The 25,507-nt window shown below is 34.9% G+C and overlaps 1 protein-coding gene across 1 annotated transcript in view; it reads left to right on the top strand.

Annotated features, from left to right (window-relative positions):
* Top3alpha (topoisomerase 3-alpha) overlaps nucleotides 1–21,336 on the top strand; it is a 99,311-nt gene extending 77,975 nt beyond the window's left edge. Inside the window, exons 11-13 of the mRNA XM_089092036.1 lie at nucleotides 3,373–3,500; nucleotides 11,038–11,172; nucleotides 21,215–21,336. Coding sequence (XP_088948162.1) covers nucleotides 3,373–3,500; nucleotides 11,038–11,172; nucleotides 21,215–21,270 — 319 coding nt within the window. The 3' untranslated portion in view covers nucleotides 21,271–21,336. The remainder of the gene's footprint in view (nucleotides 1–3,372; nucleotides 3,501–11,037; nucleotides 11,173–21,214) is intronic.
* The last annotated feature ends 4,171 nt before the right edge of the window (nucleotides 21,337–25,507 follow it).

Genomic DNA, 25,507 nt, shown 5'->3' with positions numbered 1-25,507 from the left:
TCCAGTCTCTAAATGGAAGGTTTTATGCAGCGCCGATGGCTGTTTTCTACAATTACATGAATACGCCTCCCTCAGACTAGCTCTCTCGCATTGTGCCCTCCTCTCTCTTTGTCCAGCCGTCAAGGCAGGCACGAAGACGCGCGTCTCAGTCCAATTTTCTACAGGAGGACGCACAAAGAATTGAGTACTTGAGGAACAGCTTCATCTGGCGTTGCACAGATCTGGAACGATCTTCCTGGGGATTTTATTCTCTTAAATCTCTCTGTCGACTCCTTCAAGAGAAGGTTCAACAGGCATTTAAAACCTCGATGTTTCGGAACGAGGTAAAGAAATAGCGGCATATCAGATATCTTTAAGTACATGGTGCCGTGAATACAGGAATAAAATATTGTATAGGAATTCCAGGTGATGATTTAAAATTTTTCTTTGTACTTTTTTTTTACTGGAAAATATGTTGAAAATTAGCTAAAAATGGTTAAAAAAGGAAAAGTTTTCTGTAACCAAATATTTTTTGTTTTATTCCGAACATAGGTTTTCCAATTATAGAAAATGTTTCTCTATAACCCAATATCCTAAAATATGTGCAATTTTAATTTAAAGGCTCTAATTTTGGGCCCTCCAATTATACAGATTGAGGATCCTTGCGTGACTTTAATTTTTAAAAGGAAATCAATTTGGCAGCTAGTAGATTTTAAAGCAATGTCTTTGATTTTCCCGTTAGCATTGTTTGCAGTAAGATACTAAAAGGAGATAAAGAGTCCTAGAATAGATTGTGAATGGCTGCGGCAATAGGTTGAAATTAATTTTTAGAAGACTTAAGTCGCCCAGACTAGGAAGATAATTTTGTAAACCACATTGGCCTGCCATAACAAAACTAAAATTAAAGAAATGAATTATATTATATATTAGATATATATTTCTTTATGGTGCTGATGAAGGGAGGTGGTTGTCCTCCCGAAATATTCGCTTTGTTCGTCTTGCATTTTTGTTGGCCTTTAAAACCCCATTCTTAGTCTTCATATTTCTTTAATTTTGTTTTTGTCAGGCTAGGTGAAGTCTAGGTGAAGGAAGTCAAAGTGAAGAAGTGATGTTAGGTAACGAGAGGATCTATCAAGTGGATAGCTTCATTTGCCTGGGTAGCATCATTAATAAAGATGGCGTACGCAGTTAAGATCTAAAAAGTAGAATTGACAAGGCCCAGGGTGTTTATTCACAGTTGAAAAATGTTTGGAAGAACAGGAAGATAGTCTGCAAACCTAGATTAGAATATTGGAAGCTACAGTGATGACAGTGGTCAAATATGGTTCAAACACATATGAGGATTTGCTAAATATTTGTCAAAGAATTTACCAATGGATCGTTTTGGACACCCGACTGATTGACCGTATCTCAAACAGTAAGCTGTACGAAAAACAAGGTCCGATCTTGCTTTCTAGGGCTGTAATGAGAGAAAGGATGAGATGGCTGGGGCACGTTTTGCGGATTAAGGATGACAGACTACTCAAGCTTCTCCCAGTTCAGCCGAGCGTGTAGGGCCAAACGAAAAGGCCGTCCCCGACTGGATGTCACGAGAAAAGATTTAAGAGAAATGAAAACTTAGGAAGGTGTAAAAAGCTATGCTTTGAATAGATTGGAATAGAGAACTTGATTCCAGATGGAATCGCTTTGAAAGACGGAGGTGAATTTGTTGCATACTTTCCAAAGAAATTTTCCACAGATTCTTTTGGGTACCCATGGACTGACCGCACTTCAAACAGTAAGCCGTGTGAAAAAATGTGTTTCTATCCCGCTTTTTAGAGCTATAATGAGAGAAAGGTTGAGGTGGCTAGGACCCGTTCTGCAGATGAAGGATGGTATATTCCCAAAGATCGTCCTTTTCGGCAAACCATCTAAAGCCAAACGAAAAGCAGGTGGTCCCCGAATGGGGTGTGAGATAGTCATAAGGAAGGATTTGAGGGAAATTTGAGCTTCTTGACATGTGGGTGCTTTAAAAATTTAAGGAAGACAGGCTAGTTTTTTTCCAGAGCTTTTGGTGCTCAGTTCAAAAAAAATTTGATACATTGAAAATACTATAAATAAAATAATATACATAATATAGCATAGTAATACAAATAAATATACTTAAAACAACCCTAAATACTTATCTATCTCATTTCTAAAAGAGGACTGTTTCACTTTAGTTTGCAAGTAGGGAAGTTGATAAATTTTATATTACGATTTCAGGAGTGAGGTTTCTTTGGTGAAGTTACCTCTAACACCCTACATAAGGAACATGTTCCTTATGTAGAGATTTAGTTAAGTCAGATTTCGTTGAGTCAGGCTAAATAAATATGATGTTCTATACATGATTTAACGCATTGATCTGTTTTTTTTTTGTTTTTTTTGCTGAATTTCTGCTTTGTGTGTAATTTTTAGGCTGATTTTGAATTTATGAACAGAATGTTTCTACAACGGAAACTTGTCCTAATTTTTTTTTTTTATTATTATTTTTTATTCAAGGAAAAACTTGTATTATATTTTGAAGCATAAGAACCGTATTTTTGTCTTGAAACTCTATTTTACGGTTTTGGCACAATTTTTTGCTAGATCGGCACCAGTGAAATAGAAGGGTGTGCTATTAAATGTACAATATTAATAGAATTAGTTTTATTTAGAGTAAACTGTGAGACTGCTGCAACTAATAGACCAAATAGTTATATATATTATAATAAATATATAATATATATATATATATATATATATATATATATATATATATATATATATATATAGTATATATATGTATATATATATGTATATATATATGTATATATATATGTATATATATATATATATATATATATATATATATATATATATATATATATATATATATTTATATTAATTTATAGACCAAAACCTGTAGGGTTGTAGTCTCTATTGGTTGAAATAACCCAATTAGTTTTATAACTAATTCAACTTTTTAATTATTAAACTATTATTAGTTATTTTTGTAATTAATTTCTTTTGTTTAATTATTAATTAATAGTCTTATTAAACTATTAATCATTATAAAATTATTTACTTTAAAACTAATTTTATAACTGATTAGTTGTATAACTTATTAAACTATTAATTAGTAAACTATTGTGAGTTATTTTGTTATTTGGTTTCTTTTGTGTAATTGTTTTGTATAACTATTAATTAATAGTTTTATTAAACTATTAATTATTATAAAACTATTAGTTTTAAGACTAATTCTGTAATTAATTAGTTTTATAACTATTTGTTTTATAACTAATAAAGCTATTATTAGTAGATTAGGGGCTACTAAACTTAGTTTTATCTAGTCGCCTAAGCTTGTAAGCTTTGTGGTATTCTCTTTTTTTTTAGGTTGGTAGTAAAGAAAGAAGGGCCCAATACTGGTCGTCAGTTTTTCGTTTGCTCAAAAACTGAAACTGAATCTTGCAAATTTTTCCAATGGGCTGATGAAATTTCGGCAACAAATCAATCTTTTTCAGGTAAAGACTACAGATTATATTGATAAGTAACCAAAGTCCCAAAAATAATTTTCAGAAAAGAGGAGGGTGCAATAATGTTTGTTTATCGATAATTTTTCAGATTTGGAGGATGAGTGTTTCAAACATCAAAATACTCCCAAAGTCGAAAATTTTTGTTATTTTTTCTTTGATGTTTATGAATAATTCGCAAACATGATTATACATTTAAAAAGAACCGGCGTCACAATACACCCTTCAAATATATTCTAGTGGCAATCAGTGTCTTAGTCGTTATGCCTCTGCATATTGTATATTTCGCGATTTTTTTATGATTTTATAAGTCAGGAATAAGGGTAGCCTCCTTGATGTACTCTACCAGGTATGAAAAAAAAATCTAACTTTACCAGAATTAAGATCTTAACTGCCAATAATGACAAGCTGGTCGGTACCCCGCCCCCCCCCCCCCCCGACTTATCATTTTGGCCCAATAGCTTCTGCGATTCCTGTAATTTGAATAAATTTAATTTCTGTGTGCATAAAATTTTCAAGATCATTCAATCTACAAATCATTTTCGAATAAGATAATTAGTTTTCAGCAGAAAAAAAATACAAAAATGAAGCTTTCAAAATTCACAACTTAGGCCCTTGTGGGCTAATATCACTATTTGTGACAATTTTTCGTTCTTATCTAATTACTAATTACATTATTATCTAATTTGCTAATTACTCTGACCACAAAAATATTAAGTAAATATGTAGGACCAAATAGAAAATGGTGTATAGGCCTTAATTTCCTATTTTCTGAGACCAAAGAATTTTACTTTATAAGTCTAGGTAATTCTCTTCAGGTCGCGAATATCCATCTGGCAACTAATCGAAAGACACTGAGTGTACCCAGGTTGTCAAAATATCGTATCTGCAATATCTTGGGAAAGCTTTGGGGGATTGCGTTTAAACTTTGAGGGTACGGGGGAAAGCGGAACCTTAAATTTGCGTTGAGAATAGCGGACGAATTTTTTAGATTTACGTCTATAAGTCCCTTGGCAAAAGGAGCCAACGGTGCGTTGGTGCATTTTGCACCCTCGAAATTAGGTTGTGCTACGGGGCCATACACCCTCCAAAAATGGGGCCATAAAACTATTCTTCTGATCCGCTTCAACTTATGTCAGGAAGTCTTTGCACCGTTGGGGATCGCATTGCGCAAAAAAAAGAATGAAACACAAAATTGGCTTGTCTGAAAATCTGGCACAAAAGAGGGCTAAAAATTGCTTTTTTTGTAACAGCTTAAGACTTATATCCTTATAACCTTTTTTGGTATAAGTCTTTTTGGTGCAATGCACCAAAAAATGAAAACAAAATGGCTTTTCGCCGAAAATTGGTCGAAATGTTTTTGCTTTCTTTTCTAGCGGCTTGAAACGTATATCCTTCAGTCCTTGGATCAATAGAAATTATAAATGACATTAGAAATAAGCTGAGGCCAGGCCCTTCTCTCCGCCAAAAAAATCTCCAGTCATTTTTTATTCGGCTTGAAGCTTATATCTATCATAGGGCCATGGAGGCCAAAATGCATAAAACTTTGCATTGAAAACGAACGACTACTTTAAATATATCTTTTTTACGGATTATATTTAATATCTAGAATACTATAACATCAAGCTATATCTTAATTTGATAACTCATTGAAAGCACAGTAGTCAATAATTGAACAATTATTGCTTGTTGTGCTCTTAACGCTATCACAAGTAACCTGCTTTTTATTGCTTACATGTAACCCTCACCCCAGGTCAAACAGAAGCCTCATGAACTTGCTCTTCTTGAAGCTTGTTAGGTGAAGCTTTTTCGAAGCTTAAGTTAGTTAATGTTGCCTTAGAACTTATTTATTTAGTGACGTGGACAAAGTGATAAAGAAAAGCAAATATAAAATAATATAGTAAAAAAATATACATAAATATCAATGAAAAAATATATAAATGTAAAGTAATATAAAAAATAAGAAAAATAAAATAATATGGTATTAATAAAATTTAATAATAATTAAAAATAAACTATTAAAAAAATAGTGAATAATAAGACTAAAATAAAAAACATTTAACAATAAGCCAATCACATTATTCCTGACTAATTAAAAATAGCCCGCATTTTAAAACTGGGTTTACTAAAGCTGAGCGACAAATCTAAATTACAAGGAAATGTAATTTCTGGAGAGACAAATAATTTTGCCTCCATGGTATTCTTACCATCTCCTTCTATGGGTATTCTAACGAGGATTTTGTTATTATTATTTCCAGATAAAATTCTTAGCATGCTTACCGTGTTACATCAATCATGATTAATATTATATCTAATTAGTGTTGCCATAGAACGTATTCGTCTAGTGATACGTTGAAGCCCCAGGCTTTGTACTAGATCAGCTGAAGTTTAGAAGTTAGGACCTAAAACTGAGCTTTTGTAAATAACAAGAGGGCTTGGGAAAACATTTTGATCCTTTCCCTAAAATTTGAGGTACGGGCTCGTGTCTATGAGCAAATATACCGTAAGCAACTCTATGAGTATCCTCAATGATATTGCAGATGACAGTGCAGACTTAGACATGAGAGTAAACCCCTCTAAATCTATGATAATGCCAATATGTTTCCTTAAAACCACACCCCTTTTCCTCAACCCTATCCCCCCAGATATTTCTATGTCCTCCTTTAAATTACTCTGGTTTGCCATTTCCTCGAATTTAAAGTGGGATATCCACGTGAAAGATATTGTCCATAGAGCTAATGCGTTTATGTCTCTCCTTAAGCTATTCAATAAATTTAATGCTCCCCCATCCCATGATTTAATGATCTATACCTCTTTAGTCCGCCCGCATCTAGAATATGCTTGTACAGTTTGGCATCCTGGCATCTTCTGTGATGAATCAGAAAGAATCGAATCCATCCAAAAAAGAGCCCTGAGAATAATTTTTAAAGAAGGTAAGGTACCATATTCACTCCTTCTAAAAAAGGCCAAGCTGGAAATTCTTGAGCACAGGAGAAGAACGTTGTGCCTCTGTTTTGCAAAAAAAAATGCATCTTCGCACTGAAAACATTTTCCCCAAACGACACTCCCCACCCAGACACCGCCTGCCACGTACTGTTTCTGAACCCGTTCCTTTCATGTCCCCCATCCATTGCTTTGCCTCTAGGAATTAAAAAACCTTTGTTCCCTTCATTACTGAAAAAATGAACTGTTAGTTTTCCTCTTCTTCTTTGTTCGGTACTGGTGATACCAATTTTTATGTTCCTTTGATTTTTATTATTCCCTCCCCCTTTTTATACGTACTCTTTAAGAGAACATAAACCTTCTTTTTAAAGGATTTAATTTCTTTTTTTATCGTGAAGTGGGACTAAAAAATGATATTGCCTTGTGAATCCTAAATTTGTAATACTGTATAGGTTTTATGAGCGTTCTATAGGTATTTTTTCTGTGATATTTTTAATTTACCCCCAAGGGGTAACGTTTTAAAGTTATTCAACTTTTCTTTATTATATTCCATTTTTCCAAACTTTCTCATTTTTGGAGATCTAAAGCAAGCTTAGATCTTTTCTAATAAAAACAACCTAAGTAATATTGTTGTGGCTCTATGAATAGCTCATTGACAAATTTTGGGCAAACAAAATATTTTAAAAAACCACAGAAAACGAATTTTGAATATAATACATGCATAAAAAAATCGATTGTTGTGTTGATTCTAAGTATACGAGTTTCTTTTTATTTCATTAACACATTTAAATTATACAATTAATCGACACTTTTAAAATGGAACACCAAGGGTGTCAATCGAAATGTAATTTAGTAGATAGATAAAGCTGAATTTCAGATATCGAATGATGTGAAAATTCTCGTCACGTTTTGAAGCATCATAGGTGGGCTTAAAAATTGCATACCAAAAACTGGGGAGGAAGGGGATAAAGAGGGAAGCTTGAATAGATTGGGATAGAGGATGTGCAGCATGTGCAGATGTGTTGTCCTCAAGTGGTTTAGTGCTGCAGCGAGTGCAGCGTGTAAAGAGCATAAAGAGTCTGAACGATTGTGTGAACTGAAAATTATCCATAGGATCGTGATGTAACGATCACGATCCATATAACCTTTGCTGTAGTTGCCCACGGATTGTGTGAACTGAAAATTATCCATAGGATCGTGATGTAACGATCACGATCCATATACCCTTTGCTGTAGTTGTCCACGGTATACCACCATCAATGGTGGAAATGGCTTTAAAATGGAACACCATGGATGACAAAATTGTTGTCTTCTGTTGAAACACTGTACGCCGGCTGAAAAATGCTCAAAACTTTCAAAGGGAACAAAGACGTTAAAGTTGGTGCAGTGGACAATCTTATCCTTGCAAGTAAATGTAAGTTTGGACAATGAAGTAAAACTCTTCAATCCTGTACCAAATTTTTACTTTATTCTGTACTTAAAATTGTCAACCTTTCTCTCAATATAGCCCTAGAAATTGCTACAGAATCACATTTTGCGTACAGCTTACTGTTTTAAATGAGGTCAGTCAGATGGGTACCCAAAAGAATCCGTAAAAAATTCATCTGGAAAACGTCTAACAAATGCTCCTCCATTTTGCAGAGCGCCCACATTTGAGAACCGTACTTGGCCACTGTCATCACTGTAGCTTCCAATATTCTAATCTTGGTTCTCAGGTTTATCTTCCTCTTCTTCCAAACTTTTTTCAGCTGTAAAGAAAAACCCTGGGCCTTAGTTATTCTACTTTTAACACCTTCAGTGCACCCACCGTTTTTGCTAATAATAAGTGAAGCTGTCCACTTGATCGATCTTCTCGTTACTCAAAATCACCTTCACATATTCCCAGTCTTAGCAACCTACTCTTCTTAACACGACAATACCATGTGATTATAATTATGATGATACTTAAGAAAGGTAATATAAGTATGATACTACTACTACTATTAACAGTTCTGGCTAAGTGGACGCGCGCTGGGCTGAGAATCCGTGAATTCGGGTTCGATCCCTGGTGTGGTCAGTTTCTTAGTTTGGGACGCGGGTCAGTGGTGTGACCCTGTAAGCTTAGCCAGAGTCAACCCAGCTCTAAATGGGTACCTGGAAAAATCTGGGGAAGGTAAAACAGGAAGGGTTTGCGAAAGCATAGGTTGGCTGGCCCCCAGCCCCCCATTGCACTTCCTGGCTGAAGGGCCACGAAACGGAGATCAGCACCGCCGGTTTGGACCTTAAGGGTCTAGTGCCGCATCCTTTACCTTTACCTTACTATTAACAACTCACCGCAGGACTAAGCCGTATGAGGCCAATAAAGCTACGCAGGCTCCTCCTCCATCCTAATCTATTCAAAGCCTCCCTCTCTATGCCCTCCCAGGAAGTTCCTACTTCCCGTAAATCTTTCTTTACGACATCCTACCACCCCAATCGCTGACGACCTGCTTCACGTTTAGCCCTAGAAGGTCGTCTGAGAAGAACAACCTTCGGTAATCTGTCATCCTTCATCCGCAGAACATGCCCTGGCCATATCAATCTCTCTCATTATAGCCTTAAAAAGTGGGGTTGAACCACACTTTTTGTACAGCCTACTGTTTGAAATATGGGCAGTCAGCCGAGTACCCAGAACAATCCTTAGGCAATTTCTCTGGAAAACATCTAGCAAATATTCATCCGCTTTTTAGAGCACCCATGCTTAACAACCATATTTGACCACTGTCATCATTGTAGCTTCCAATTTTCTTATCTTTGTTCGCAGACTTATCTTCCTATTCTTCCAAACTTTTTCAACTGTGAAAAAACACCCTGAGCCTTAGTTATTCTACTTTTAACATCTTCACTGCTTCTACCGTATTTACTAATAATGCTATCAAGGTAAGTCGAGCTGTCCACCTGATCAATCTTTTCGTTACCCAACGTCACCTTGCATCTTCCCGTATTCCTAGCCTTAGCGACTTAGTCTCCTTAACATTAATTTTCAAACCTATTCTAGCACCCTGAACTCGCAAATCCTTTAAAAGTTCGTTCATTTTGCTCACACTTTCGTCTAGGAGCATAATCTAAGTCCAGGAACGTTTTTCCTCCCCATTTGATTCCGTGGTCTTCCATTGCCTTTCTTGTGCTCCTTAAGAAAAAGTCCATGCTCCTTAAAATAATCCATTTAAAGGGGAATAGAACACAACCCTGCTTAACTCCCGATTTAATACGAAACCAGCTGCTAACCTCATTTCCTACCTTAACCCTAGCAGTTTTATTCTTGTACATAGCACTAATTACTTTAGTGTATTTGTCTGGTATACCACACAAGGATAAGACCTTGGCTAAAGCTCTTCTATCAACAGAATCGAACGCTTGCTCATAATGTATAAAACTGAGGACTATGTTTGATTACTCAGGTATTTCTTAATTATTAACCTAAGAGTGAAAATCTGGTCGGCACATCCTCTACCCTTTCTAAAATCGCACTGTTCTTCTCTTACAGCTTTGTCTACAGCATCTCTCAGTCTAAAAAGCATCATATTACTAAATAATTTGATACCTTCAGAGTCCAGGTTCATTTGCCACAGTATCAGCAGCTGGGGCCTTTTTATTTTTTAATCATTTTAGTACTGTCGCTAATTCTTCCTCACAAAAAAAATATTCCTTCACATCCAAGGTATCACAAACTGTTTCATTTTGCTCTATATCTTTTCTGCAACTCTATCTCGGTTTAGCACATTCTCAAAATGTTCTTTCCATGTCTATTTAATTCTTTTTGTTATCACTAATTGTGGCCTTGTTCATATCTTTAACTGGGACAAGTCTGGATTGACTACTCCCTATCAATTAACATGTCAGTACAATATTTTACTATTATGCCTTCTAGTTGCATCTTCCAGATCCTCGCCAATTTTATCCATGGCCTCCACTTCACACCTAAGTATGATTCACATATAAGTATGATACATTTAATTATACTTATCTTTTTATTTTTTAAAATTTATTTTTAAAAAATTTCAGTATTTATTTAACAAATAATTTTATCTTGAAGAAATTCAAAATTTATTTGTTATACTTATTGATAATAAAAGTAGAGTGCCTTTAAAAAGAAAATTGAAGCGATATCTAAAAGATTGTGTTAATGCTAGGTTGCGCTAATAAAGTGTCATTGCTCAACTGTGTGATTGTGCTAATGTTGTGCCAATAACATCTAGAGGACTATGTGCTAAAAATAATTGGAAACAAAGTGGAAAACAATAGGATTGTGACAACAATATTGACGTTAGGTAACAACCACTGGTTTTGTCTCCAGCATGAAACACCTAAAACCATAAAACCATAAAACCGGTTTTACGGTAAAACTGTAAAGTAGCTGATTGATTACAGTTGATGCAGTTGTTTGGTTCAAAATGTTTCTGTATCTTCAATCATCTTTTGTAAATTTGAGAGTGATATCAGTGTCAGAGTCATAGTATACAACACATGTGTAGTCAATAGGGTTTTTGCAATTTAGCGTCTGCCCAACAAAGTGTTGTTCCATTTGTGAGTCTTCTTGTAAAATAATCAAGTATTCTACCTCTAGCCGCAGGAAGTTCCACAAGCCACCACAGAGGACAAAGAGGTAATGATCGCTCTCGAGGTATTGGACGAGCCAGGGGTGGAGCTTCTGCAGGGCGCGGTCAAGGAAAGAGAGTGTGTGGCAACTGTGGAGATGAAGGTTTGTGGACATTTTTTTCGAAAATTGTATCTACGACCAGGCCTTCTATTACTGCTAAAAATTCACTGCAGTACCAAGCGGTCTGTGGCCATCCTCCTCTATTACTCCAACGCATTCGAAGCTTCATTCTTTACTCCTTCATAAGAAGTTCCAATTTCCCTTAAATCCTCTCTTATAACCTCTTTCCTCCCCATTCAGGGACCACTTGCTTTTTTAGCCCCGGATGGATGGCCGGAAACCACAATCGGCCATCCTTCATCCTTAAAACGTGGCCAAGCTATTCTAACCTTTCTCGTTTGCTATATATTTCACATAGGTGTGAATTGGTTATTACCTCTAGAATCTTGCTTCACCAGGCGTCGAGTTTAAGTCTTTGGAATTGGTGAATCTAGCTGAGCCTCAAATTGACATCCATTTTTGTAAGCTACTAGTCTTCTAACCAAGAACTAAATCTAAGATGATGCATTAAAAGCCCTATAAATATTTGTCGGCAGACCCTTGTGTCTCGTTTTAAACTATGTAATTTTTATAATATCAAGATATTTTATCTTCTTGTCAATTTATTGGTATATCTTGTTTTTCTTTTTTACTCCAAAATTTGAATTTGGTCCATCTGGACTCATGACAGTCAATTTCTTAAATAAATTTTATCTAATCATTGTAAAGTTTGCTTTAAAAAAGAGGACTAATAATAGGGCAAAATCACCAGCATGACTAATGTGGAAGTTAGATAATCGTCATTGTCATTAAAATTAATTGGTTTTCGAAAGTTAGATAATCGTCATTGTCATTAAGATTATTTGATTTTCGGAAGTTAGATAATCGTCATTGTCATTAAAATTATTTGGTTTTCGAAAGTTAGATAATCGTCATTGTCATTAAGATTATTTGATTTTCGGAAGTTAGATAATCGTCATTGTCATTGAATTTATTTGGTTTTCGGAAGTTAGATAATCGTCATTGTCATTAAGATTATTTGATTTTCGGAAGTTAGATAATCGTCATTGTCATTAAGATTATTTGATTTTCGGAAGTTATATAATCGTCATTGTCATTAAGATTATTTGATTTTCGGAAGTTAGATAATCGTCATTGTCATTAAAATTATTTGATTTTCGGAAGTTAGATAATCGTCATTGTCATTAAAATTATTTGATTTTCGGAAGTTAGATAATCGTCATTGTCATTAAAATTATTTGATTTTCGGAAGTTAGATAATCGTCATTGTCATTAATATTATTTGATTTTCGGAAGTTAGATAATCGTCATTGTCATTAAAATTATTTGGTTTTCGAAAGTTAGATAATCGTCATTGTCATTAAAATTATTTGATTTTCGGAAGTTAGATAATCGTCATTGTCATTAAAATTATTTTATTTTCGGAAGTTAGATAATCGTCATTGTCATTAATATTATTTGATGTTCGGAAGTTAGATATCGTCATTGTCATTAAAATTATTTGGTTTTCGGAAGTTAGATAATCGTAATTGTTATTAAAATTATTTGATTCCGTCTATTCTATGATGCACATTTAATTATTTTATCAGCTGAATATTTGACAGCAAAATGATCGAATTTCATTTCTGAACTTGGTTTCTTTACATTTGAGGATTCCTGATCGTTTAAAAAGCTATAGTTTGTAATTACAACGTAAGAAATTATGTTGTAATATATGTTGTAATTAAGTGTTTTTTGATTGGATGATTAACCTTACTAGTTTCTATGACATGCTCGTTTTTTTCCTACAGGGATCACATCAAGAGTGACAAAAGCGCCATTAGTCCATTGGTTGTCTGACTAGAATTTTTTTTCAGATTTGTGTTTAAATAAAAAAAAAAATAGTTAACAAAACTGAACAAAACTAATGTGCACCCGAGTCAGGAGGGTTGACCCTTGGCTGTTTATATATTCGTCTAAATATGACATAACTTTCGTATATAATACGTCTCTGGGAGCCCCCTCACCCTCCCCTCCCAAAAAAAAATAATAATAAAAATAAAATACTCCATGTGTACCTTCTCTGTTACCATAATTTTCTAGTCTTTGACTAGGAAAACCTTAAATTTATTGTAGGATAATTTAAACTTGCTTTTCAGAAACAACTGCATATTTCAGGGGTTATTTTTTGGTAAAAAAAAAATCATGAAGAGTTTGCTGTGGAAAGAGTTTTGGGCCCCAAAATGTGCCACAAAACTTTTTTCCTGGTCAATTGAAACCTAGAGCCACAAGTTCTTGGGCCAAGAGGACTAATATACAAAAAATTATTCAAAGAACCTTTCCCTTTGAAATTCGTCCTTCATCTAGAAAAGGGGGCTAAAAAAGCGTCGAGTTTATTCGATTGGCCTGAAATTTATTCAAAACTTTGGGCTAAGGGGACCCAAATGCAGATGGATAACAAAATAAATATTGCTTCCCCTCTAAATGTAGCTGAAAAAAAGGGCCAGAAAAGTGCTATTAACTTTTTTCCCACCAACTTCAAATGGAAGGGGCTATTTTATAAACTTGGAAAACGGATCATTCGATTGAAAAATTAATAAGTTCTTGTGTCCTTTTTAAAGGCCGAAAGCTACTGGAGAGCAATCAGCCTCCCTCTCGGTTCATATTCTGCTATCCGGCCCTTGTCTAACACCTATGATATCGAATCAAATTTCGAGATATCTATTTTGTTCAAAAACTTGGAAATATCTAAGAATTTTGCTTTCGAGGTCGACATCATAATATGCTTAGTCTGAATCTGTAGAAAATAAAAATGAACCTTAAATAACCAAAGCTTTAAAGCCTCCCTAATTTAAGTCTGTACGATCAAGTATCCGACAGCTTCACCATTATCTATATAGCAGCTACTATTCACGTTGGAAGCTTTACCCCCTCCCCTCTCTCTCTAGAGCTTTTATCGTCTAAATCTTCCTGTATAACTGTATCAAAGCACATGAGACTTTATTTTTTCAAAAATCTTCACTCCATTTCCTCTACCAGGTACTTTCGGAAATGGCAGCACTTTAGGTCTAAACTTGTACATGGTGGTATTAGTTCATTCATTAAAAGTCTCTGCTTCTCTTTCTCTACCTTCCATTAAAATTTGATTCGGGCGTGATAAAAGACGTTGGACGTGAAGAGGTTAAACTTTAGAGTGCTGAACATGGGGAAAAGTTTGGGTTTCGTATTTAGGCCGAGCGTGGCTAGCTCGGCCATGTTGTTTTTTTAAGATGATTAAACCTATGAAACTTGTATACAATGAAACATTGCAATAGTGGAAACGCTGTCAAATTTGTTAATATTAATATTAAGAATATCCCTAGGTATGGCGTAACGCGTCAAAACCTACCTCGTCTTCTTTATCTGGGGTCAATTCAATTGATATTGGCATTTGGGATAGCCAATTCTCCTCTTTATTTTCCCTGATCCACTCGATATAACATTTCCAGATATGTTTTTGGGTCATTTTGCGAAATGAGGCCGTGCAAGAAATTTTATCAGTCCAGGGTTTTCAGGCATTGCTCCAGGCGGCCATGGTGAAAATCTGATCTGGTTAAGTGTGTTACCCTGAAGTTTATACCTGATGCGTGACGTGAAGGTCTAGTAACGTATATTCTAAAGAAGAATAAAAATCCGAAACCTCGCCACGGGCCGATAACTGTATGCTGTACAATTGGAAAACTTCTTGCGAGGTTTATTTTAAATGAAATGAGCATGAGGTGTGATTAGGCCATAACCATTTTAGTTTTTAAGAGTAACTCGATACGTGAAATTCCCATATGACCATTTTTGCGATCTTTGAAACGCACAAATAGTCCACGTGTAGCTTCTATGTTCATGGCATTAACATTGTTAGGGATTTGACTTGGTTTTTCAATCACAAGTAATTATGTCTCTCATTAGAGGTAGATAGAATCCATTTGTATATGCCTGTCTATGGAAGAAATTCTGAATCCGGGTACGATCGTAAGGTTCTTTCAGCAATCTTGTTCATATACACAATTATGTTAAGCAAGCCTTTGCTCTAATCCCTGCAATATTCAACAATATCATTAAAGTAGTTACTCGACAGACTCCGCCATACCTGAATGAGCCATCTGTCGATTCAAGTGACTTATCTTGCATCTATGATTTCCTTCCTTTAGCGAATAATCTGTTGGCACTCCAGAATGCCGTAGATTTTGTTTACTCCGGACGTTATGAGATAGGTCTTACAGACGCTTCTTCCAAGTCTGAAAATCTTGTTCCTATAATCCCTCCTTGTTTTGCAATTGGTTGTTCAAGCTACAATTTTATTTTCCAATTCAATTAGGTATTTATATTTTCCGTTGAGAACCTTAATTAGAGCCACAAGAAAGCTATAATTGACTTCCTAAAAGAAAAATAAAAAAATGCTACAGGCTTCTCGTTAAGCCAGTGCCAATTTGACAGTAGAATGCTTAGTTTACTATGTAACGCTTTCTTCTCACCATGTTTTTTTTATGCCTATTTTTAAAATTCTCTCCGCCTTGGAGGAAAAGCAAATCCAATAGTTGTTTTATAGGTTGGCATAGCCTGTAGAATTTTTATAGTTTTTCTTTGAGGAGATTAATTATAAACCTTCTTGTGGCTCTGATTAGTGCTCCCAATTGAAGACATAAATACCTAATTGAATTGGAAGATAAAGTTGTAGCTTGACCAACAAATAACGTCAATTATCTTCCATTCTGCCCAACCTTTCTTTCTTAAATGTTTTCCATTTATATCCTGAAAACCCAAAAACGAATTGGATATTATTATATGTATAATATAATAATACAATTAAAAGTGTTGAATATTTCGCAATATTTCGGTACGGTGCTTATGATATTTCCTGAAAAACGGCTGATCTGTCTCATAAGTTTGATGATCGATTTAAAAAATTGTTCATGTCTGTTTTTTTAGTTTTTTTGTGCTTATTTATTTTTTGTCTCTCTTTTTGGTTTCTTTTCTTATACTCCTACAGGGCATGGGCGCCGGCAGGAGAGGGCAGGGGCATGCCCCCTGGAAATTTGTGACTATAAAGTAATTATAAGGAAGCAAGGAAAGAGAGCAGATAGGGAAAAACCATGGAAAAAATGTGTGTTTCCCCATTGTTGGCTGCCTACCAATAGATTTTGACCCTTAATAAGGAAAATACAAGTTCTAATTGTGATTGAGTGACCCTTTTCCAGTTTTCCACAAACATTTTTCTATATGATTTGGTTGGAGCAAAAAAATAAATCAAATTCTTCATAGTAATGAATTGTAAAAAGCAATAATCCTTGTCAATAACGAAAGTATAAGAACCTAACTATTGATAACATTCAATCAAAGAATCCGCTTTTTATGGTGATCCTAAATATGTATTTGTTTATTAGTAATTAGTGCAGTTATTAGAACACAAGAAAGTTCGTATAATTATAGAAAATACAAGGAAAACAACTTAATAAGGGCCAATTTTGGTAAGAATATGTCGTCAACTTTTGCTTGCATTGCAAGAGTACCCATGAGCTGATATATGAAGCCACTATAATCAGAAATGTTTCCCCTGAATGGAATGCTGGGAGTTTCAGAATATTCTCCCTAAACGGATACGTTTTTCGTGTTTTATTATCTTTTTTTCCAGGAGTGATTCTATTTATCTAGTTGTCACTTTGAAAAAAATTAAATTTTTTACAGTTATGAAACATAAAGGTGTCAAATACGTTGGCTTTTGGTTTTCAAAATTAAATTAAAAATATTGAATTAAAATTTTTTATTTGCTTTTCTTTATTTTAGTTTTAAGGTTTTACTAAGAACAAACTACTTCGATAATGTGTTACTTTTTATAAACGCTAAGTCTAAAGGCATTAAATATTTCGGTGTTTTACAAAATTCCAAATTACAAAGTTCCACATTTTTGCAGATATGAGCTTGAAACTTCTACAGTAGGATTCTTTGATACGCTGAATCTGATGGTGTGATTTTAATTAAAATCATATGACTTAAAGGGGGTCTTTCTCCTTTTTTCGAAAATAAGAAAAAATATTCTCAGGCTCGTAGCTTTTGACGGGTAAGACTAAACTTAGCATAATAAGCCAATTCTTTTGATTTATCTATTGGTATCAAAATTTCGTTTTTAGAGTTTTGGTTACAATTGAGCCGGGTCGCTTCTTACTTACAGTTCAATACCACGAACTGTTCGACCCCTCTGAATCCAAGCAGAAATCATTGGAATATTGATCGTTTTTTCTGCGTTACAAAAAGTATTGCATTAAAAAGACTTTACAGTTTCATGAAATACAAATAAACACATAGAAAAGGTTTTTCAACTAAAGTAAGGAGCAAGTTAAAACCTGGAACAAATAAAAATTACTCTGTATATAAGGGGGACTGCCCCCTTCTCAACACCTTGCTCATGAAATTGTAAATTTTCTTTAAAAATTTGGAAAAGAAAACAAACTTCACAGTAAAGAGTAAGGAGCTAAGGAGGAGGCAGCCCTTTTCATACAAAGAATAATCTGTTCAAATAAATTTCAAATCTGTTCCTTGCTTAAGTTGAAAAGCTCTTTTTTTATTTAATTTCTGATTGTTTTCCAAATCATACCCAGGCCTAGCCAATATATAATTTGAAGTACCGGTCCCTTGAATCCTTGGTTAATTGCTTTTGAAATGTGCAAATCAATAATCGTCCGTTTATTAGTACTGTCCTACGTTTATATTTACATCATCAATTTTGGATAAAATTTGAATATACTTAAAAAATTGGTGGTGAACAGTTATTCTGGTGAAAGGTCCTTGTTAATATTGTTACTAAACAATTTCGGTTGGACGAAAAGGTGTATTATTGTTTGTATGGATGGAAATTCTGTGGGACTTTTGATCTTCTACATAACTGAAGCCATCAAAACATCTACGAAGGGATTTTCTTACCGAAAAAAACATTACATACATTTTTTTAAATGCATTTAAGTACTTCATATAAATAAAAATATTACTATTTAAAATTGCTGAAATCTAAGTTCCTAGCAGTATTTGCCACCCCAAGGAAATTTCATGGCGGGGCTGATGATGACCTGCCTCGTCTTTTCTGCACACATATTAGCTGTATGAGCCCCCCAGAGGGGCTCAAGATTAATACTGACGAGACTAAAGCTACGTCTAATGCCCCGGGTATAAACTCTACCCCTATAACCCTTAACCATAGGCAGATTGAAGTTGTCAATAAATTTGAGTATCTTAGATCATACATTGTCATTAATGGTGGACGTAGCGAAGAAATTCAATGCTGGATTGTATCAGCTTCTGCTGTCTTTGCACAGCTGTGGAAGCCGCTATGGAAAAGGAAGATAATCTGCTGGAAAACAAAAATTCTTATTTGCGATACTTTCGTCTCATCGTTTTTACATTGCGGCTCTGATGCGTGACCCTTAAAAGTCACCGAGGCACACGCCCTCAACAGTTTTGAATATAGCTACCTGAGAAGCATTTTGGGTCTACGACTCAGCAAACGAATCCCAAATACGGTAATCCGTCAACGATGTGCCCAAAATTACGACATAACATCCATAATTCAACGCTACTGCCTGTCCTGTTTCGGTTATGTTTGCCGAAGACCAGCCGAGACTTTCACAACTCAAAGCCTACTCTTCAAACCAGCACATAGTTGGAGGAAACAACGTGGAGAACAAGCCAAAACTTGGCTTAACACAGTCAAATCTGACCTCGAGCCAATTGGCGGTTTCCGGAGACATCGTCGCAGATGGGACCCTTCATGGCTTGAAATTATCGTCCCATTAACCCAAGACCGTAACCTGTGGAATTCAACAGTCTGCCAGATCCTATCGCAAGAGAGGGCTACATAGCTTGTGTCCTTATCCAAGTACAAGTAAGTATAGAAAAACATTTTAATCAATTCCTACTCCCCCTACCTCTTTTAACATTTATCTGAAGCCTCATGAAGAGTAAGCATTTTGTCCATTAAAATGTACTTTGTAGGAATCTACCCTACCCCCTCCTAAACAATGACTCACCCCCCCCCCTCATTATAGCTAATACGCAATAACAGATCACCAAATGAAGCCTTATATCATGACATATAAAGCAAATCACCTTCGTTGAAACCAGTACTGCCACTATGTGGCATTACTTCTTTTACAACTAGAAAGCGTAAAATATAGTTATTTATACTTTTAAATCAATTAGCTTTTCAGAATTTTAAATTGATTGCAAATTCGTCCTCTTCGGAATAAAGTTGTAGTTTGGTGCCCTAAACCACCAAAACTGTCACCCAACCGCCACTGCTATTATTGGCGTCTGCCCCCCACCCCCGGGAAAATTTCCTACCGGCACCCTTGCTACGGTTTTTCATATAAGTTATTGTTATTACATAATCCTGATTTATTTCAACAATAATATTAAGACTGCATAATTACGATTATTAGTTTCTAGTACATCATCTCTGATTTTATAAGACAATGCTGAAAGTTAAGTGAACCTAAAAGCTTTTTGAGGCCATAGAAAAAACCCATAGCATAATGATTTAAATTTGTAATCATTGATTATAATACAGTGTCGTAAATGCTTGTTCTAGGGAGTAACCTGACCTGCATTATAAAAAATTAAGAAACGTATAGATTTTTAAACTAAACCAATCACTGATTTTTAGCAGAGCAATGACTCTCAGTAAAGCTGATACTTAGTAAATCAATCATTGATATTCAGTAAAAGTACTGTAAACTGGATCTGTAAATCAATTCAAGTGAAGCTAATAAATTGTGTAGAGTATTGCTGACTGTAACTCAATATTTTGGGTGGTCTCTTATTGTCACACTATTCATGGTCTACCCGATATCAAAGCGGTGTAAGATAAAAAAAAAGTAAAAAATATTTTTATTATGAAATGTAGTTTTATAAAAAAAAAAGTTCACAAAAAAATAATTGGTGCATTGGAACACCCACTTTACAAAACTATGAGGCATTTATTCATTTGTTAAATCTTTTTAATCTACATAAACTCTTAAAAGGAATATTGAGGTAAGTGTATATTAAGGGGGATGACAGCTCCCATTTTACTGCAGACAATATTTGTCTGTGTAGCACACAGCTAGGGACATAATCTATTGTCAAGTATTTCACTGAAGATTGCATTCGATTGTAATGTTTCGGGTACTATGGGCTATAATTCGCCCTTCACTATAATTTTTGTTTTTTTTTTTATTTGTCTAAAGGAAAAAAAATGTGGACTTACTACATTCAATTAAAATACTAAAAAGTGGATGCTCTATGCTTCCTGCATAAACTGCCTCGTTATGTTGATGTTGTGTACTAATTTTCGTTTGTCAATGTTCAACCAGCCTAGTGTTCAATGTTCAACTAGCCGTCCTAGCCGAGTGGTTAGCGCTTCAGACTTTAAACCCTGAGGTCGGGGTTCGAGTCCTGGTTATTTGGTTTGGGACGGGAGTCAATGGTGTGACTCTGTAAGCTCAGCCGGAGTCGATTCAGCTCTAAATGGGTACCTGAAGAAATCTGGGGGGAAAACATTTGCCACCAACCACGCATCGCACTCCCGGCCGAAGGCATCGAATCAGGGGATCGGTACCTGCGCAATGCAGACCATAGGTCAGCATGCGAAAAAGTGTTTAAGTAAGAAGAATGTTCAACCAGCTGTTCGGTTTGTGAGCGTCTTTTGGTATCTGATAATGAGCATGTTGAGGCATTTTGTGCCCCTCTTTTACTCCTTTCATTGCCAATATGACAAAAAATGTACAAGCCTCGTAATCTCGGCTTGGCTATATTATCTATATTTTGCTTGTTCTTGTTTTTATTATTATTTATTTTGTATATTGTTTCTTTTGTGTTATTTTTATGTTTTTTCAACTGGAATAAAAATTACTGAATTAAAAGCAAACGTTGCTTTGTACTGCAAGTGCCGTAATTGCTGTTTCTGTGGAATGACTGAAACCCGACACCAAATTGGTCCTTAGAAAAGACATGTATGTTATCAGAGAACATTGCTATTTTTTTATTTTTGTTTTAGCGCTAAGTCTTTTCTATTTTATCAGCTAACTCTTTCGTCGATTTTCAGGGCACAACCGAAAAACATGTAAGAAAGGAAGGTTTGGCGGAATGGAAGATTACTGATGTCATATTTTTTCTTTTCATAGCTTTTTTTATTTATCTGTTTATTACAAGAGTATTTTTATTGCTTTCCCCTTTACGTGTATATAAATTGAATTGATAATAAAATGCTAGAAATAAGTAAATTCTTATCATATGAATATTCGTCCCTTTATTCCTTTTAAAAATTGGTCACTGCTATTTTTCCAGATTTTACAAATTAATATTTCTTATTTCTAGCCTAGAAAGATAGTACTCTGCTTAGGATATTTATACCGCAGTGAGGTTTGACAAAAAAAACGAAAAAATTTGAAATAATTTAGAAACCATGAAACGAATTTTTTCATTTTTTGTCAAGCGTCATGGATAGCCAGTGTTGTCTAAGAATGTATTTGCAACGCAATCTTTCTGGCTATTATGATGGAGGTGGCTTCCACCTTCAAAATTAAGCTTTAAAGCAAAGAATTACGAGAAGGGTAGCTAATAAATGTATAATTGACAGTGCTGATGCAGCTAGCTAATAGCTAATGTGAAAATTACGACGTGATTCGATGGATAATGTAGAAAGGGAACAGAACAGTTTTACTGAGAGCAGAAATCAGATGGGTGAGTTGTTTTTTGGATGCTCACAAGAGAGCATGCGTTTTTTTCCCTAATGTCAAGCGACTATATCTCAATAGAAATTATACTCAGTAATAAGATTTTATCAAAAGGTAATAAATGCCATGCATGTTCGGTAAGCTAAACCTTATCCAGGGAGTGTTACCGAGCCCCCCCCCCCCCAAAAAAAAAGAAAGAAAAATGTCCAACTCGTAAAAAAGTAACAAAAATGCAGAGAGAAACGAATATTTAGTGCGTTTTTTTGGAAACCCTCTACAAAAAAATCCTCCCGAACAAAAATTCTTGATACACCCTTATTTGTAAGTATACCCTGTTTTATCTCATATCTTGGAGATCGAGTTGGAACTTTCGGTAAGTTATTTTTTTGTAAAGGTAAGGAAAACTAGACTTTCTGGAGAAGGGAGTGAATTATTTTTCTACAGTTCTCACAAAAGAGCATACGATACGGTTGTTGTTTTTGTACTTGTTGTCCAACAGATTCTTTGGCTAGTACAATACACAATACGGCATCTGCTTTGTAGAAACTCAGCTTTGTCTGAAAACTATAGAAGCTACGATTCAAACCTGCCTGGACGCACAAGGAGTAGCAACCCTTGTGGCGAATATAGCCAAAGAAACTTGAAATAGCTTTGCAGTTCCGTCTTTTGGCTCCGGCGCCGTTGTGCCGCAATGAGTTATTTTTCTATTCTTTACTTCACGCTTTCCTTCTTTGCGGTATTTGCGTATTTTTAACTTACTTGTGCATGTCCCAAGCACATTCAAAGTGCTTGTGCTATTTTACTAAATCTAGAATAAACTGTATTCTAAAAAAAATTATGCAAATATTCCAATGCATTTTTCGTACTTTTGTTTGACATCGTAAATTAGAGTCAAAACCGAGATATCGATTTTTAGGAGAAGCGACATATGATATCCTGACTTTTTGTCTTCAACGTGGTTTAAAAGCAGAATTTGAAAGTTTTGAAAGTTTTACTACCTTCTGATTATTCAGGATGTATAAAAGAACGTTAAGGCTTTTGTCTGAATATCCGAGATAGCACTGTTTTAGCACTGTTAAGTTTTTTTATCGATTCTTTTTTCCTTTTCTTTGTGTTTTGTTTAATATAGTTTAAACTGTTTGGTTTCTATTTTTCCCCGTTGATAAAGGTTTCCGGACGTGAAGCCGAAATATTCAGACTTTTATTATTATGAGTGAAAAAAGGTTTGTTTTTCTCGTTTCCCACTGTCTTATTCGAAATGTTGATTTTTTTTTCTATATTTTCATTTTGTTTTATTTGTAAATAGAAAAGCAGTGTATTCTAAGAAAGTATTCACTTATCCCGATAGTTTTAATTAGTATGTTCCATATAAGGTTTCCATCCTGTGGTGCCACCTGAGACGATGCAAAAGCGCCTCTATAGTAATAAAAAGAAGAAAGAGGCTTTAATATGTGTATTCTTAGGCTTGGGTTAAATGGTAATCCCTTATTCTTAATGGTTATTTAAAGTCTTTCCTGTTAGTTGCGAATCGTATACGTAACCCTGCTTATCGTATCAGCACACTTTCCGACACGAACTACAAAAATATCCAGTCAAGATTCAAGTAATAATCATAAAATATCGACAGGGCAGCTACAGTAAAAAGGGATGTGCCTTTTGATCCAGGCAACCCCTTGTAATCTCGTGATTAATGAATATTTTCATTATTTTTGTGAAATTTGGTTGTTTTTTAAATTTGTTTTAAAGGTCTGAAAGTTCCACTATCCCTGATTACTCAGGATGTGAAATCAAAGGTCGAAATAAAAATTAGGGATTTTTGAAGACCACTCTGCCTTTCCATGACGTACAAATAACGTTCAATAGGGACAAATTCTTTTATTTGACAGTGAAACAACAAGAAAAATATCTGGATATTTCGATCACATATACAGTGGCCGTCATCAGCAGGCAAACTGAATTACGGTCACTGTATATTTGACCGAAATATCCAGAGATGGTACGAAATGAAGACTAACGACTGGCACTTTATGAGTGCTCATTATTATTTCTCATGTAAAACCTAAAGGGAGAGTACCCTTTGCTTAGGACGTTTTGACTGCAGTCTTTCCAGTGACGTAATTCACCCAAATTTAGAGGGGGACAAAATTTATTTTTAAAATCTAGGGGTTGGAGCAAATTTGTTGTTTTCAATTTCTTTTATCAAAATACCAAAAGAGGCATTTTCAATAACATTACCCCCCCCCCCCAAAAAAAAGATATTTCAAAATCTAGGAGGAGGGGCAAACAATAAAGGAGACACATGCCCTCCTTCCAGTTGAAGCAACTCAATCTTTCCGGCTAGCATGATAGGGATGGCATCCATATTCAAGAATAAACTTTAAACTGTAAAGAACTTACAAAAAGGTTATATACTTGTTTTTCTTTAACAAACAAAAATGAGATACTCTTTTCTTTAAAAGCAGAAATTTCTGATTTTCGAAAAATACAATAAAACTTTGGTTCTAGTTCAAGTTATTTTAGTCACACTATCCCCGATTACTTAGGAGCTGATACCTTAACGGAAATCCGGTCTTCCTAGGTTGGGGTGGGAGTTAGTTGTATGGAAAGATTTAAGGGAAATGGGAACTTCTTAGGATGCAGTAAAGAGGGAGCCTTTAAATAGATTGGGATGGAGGAGGAGCGTGCGTAGCTGTGTTGGCCTCAGGCGGCATGGTGCTGCAGTGAGTTGTTAGTAGTAGCACACAAATCCTAGAGGCAAGCGACTATTTCTTATTATAAAGATTGCAGTCGAATTTGCACATACCTCATACTACCTCAAAATATTTTTGCGATTTCCTCGAAAAGAAAATGTAGATTGTGACTTCTGATTTCAACCATTCACGTCTTCTTAAAATCTCTAGTGAAGAAAATACGATTCACTCTTAGGAAATCCTTAGTGACAATAAGGATTCAATGAAAGTGAGCCTACAATAAGCAGAATTGCTTTCTGAATTGGCTCATTTTGTAGATTGATTTAGCATTTGGACTCTTGTTTTATTCATAAACCGGCTGAGTAAATACTAAATATATACATAACTGAATCAACAAAATAAATTATTAAAAGTAATAAAACTAAATACGCCAACGCTTTACGGACCATAAAGTACATTTAAATATTCTTTTTTATCACTCTGTACAAACATAAAAACTATTGTGGTAAATAATCGCTTATCATATAGTACTGTCTTTAATACATAATCCATCTCGTATGAAAGGAAAAGAAGAAAGAAATGATTTGCTCTTCATTATAACAGTCTCTATTCCAATAAAATGGCACATTTTTCAGCCTTTCACACTTTCAAAAAATTAAGCCACTATTTTATTTAATAATACTTGACAAATAATTTACCCATCATTTTCGACAATATCACTATAAATCGTGCCAATGTCCGAAATTCGGTCACACTATTTTTTAACAATTCTACCGTTAAACTGATTTTAGCCACAGTTCGAATGTGGTTTCCAAAAACAATATACAGTATGCGTGGTCGCGCCCAAGATGCTATTTTTACCCTAGTAATTTTAACTCATTAGGACAATTTTGCAGGCCCCCTAATCACCACTAGAACGTTGTGACTTCAAGTCTGGGCTGCCACCTGATATTTTCCCATCAAAGAATGACT

The sequence above is a fragment of the Artemia sp. Qi Xiang Cuo genome, chromosome 7, assembly GCF_049724085.1.
Source record: "Artemia sp. Qi Xiang Cuo chromosome 7, ASM4972408v1, whole genome shotgun sequence".
Lineage (NCBI taxonomy): Eukaryota > Metazoa > Arthropoda > Branchiopoda > Anostraca > Artemiidae > Artemia > Artemia sp. Qi Xiang Cuo.
Note: the sequence above shows the minus strand (reverse complement) of the source record. Positions and strands in the feature narration are given on the sequence as shown.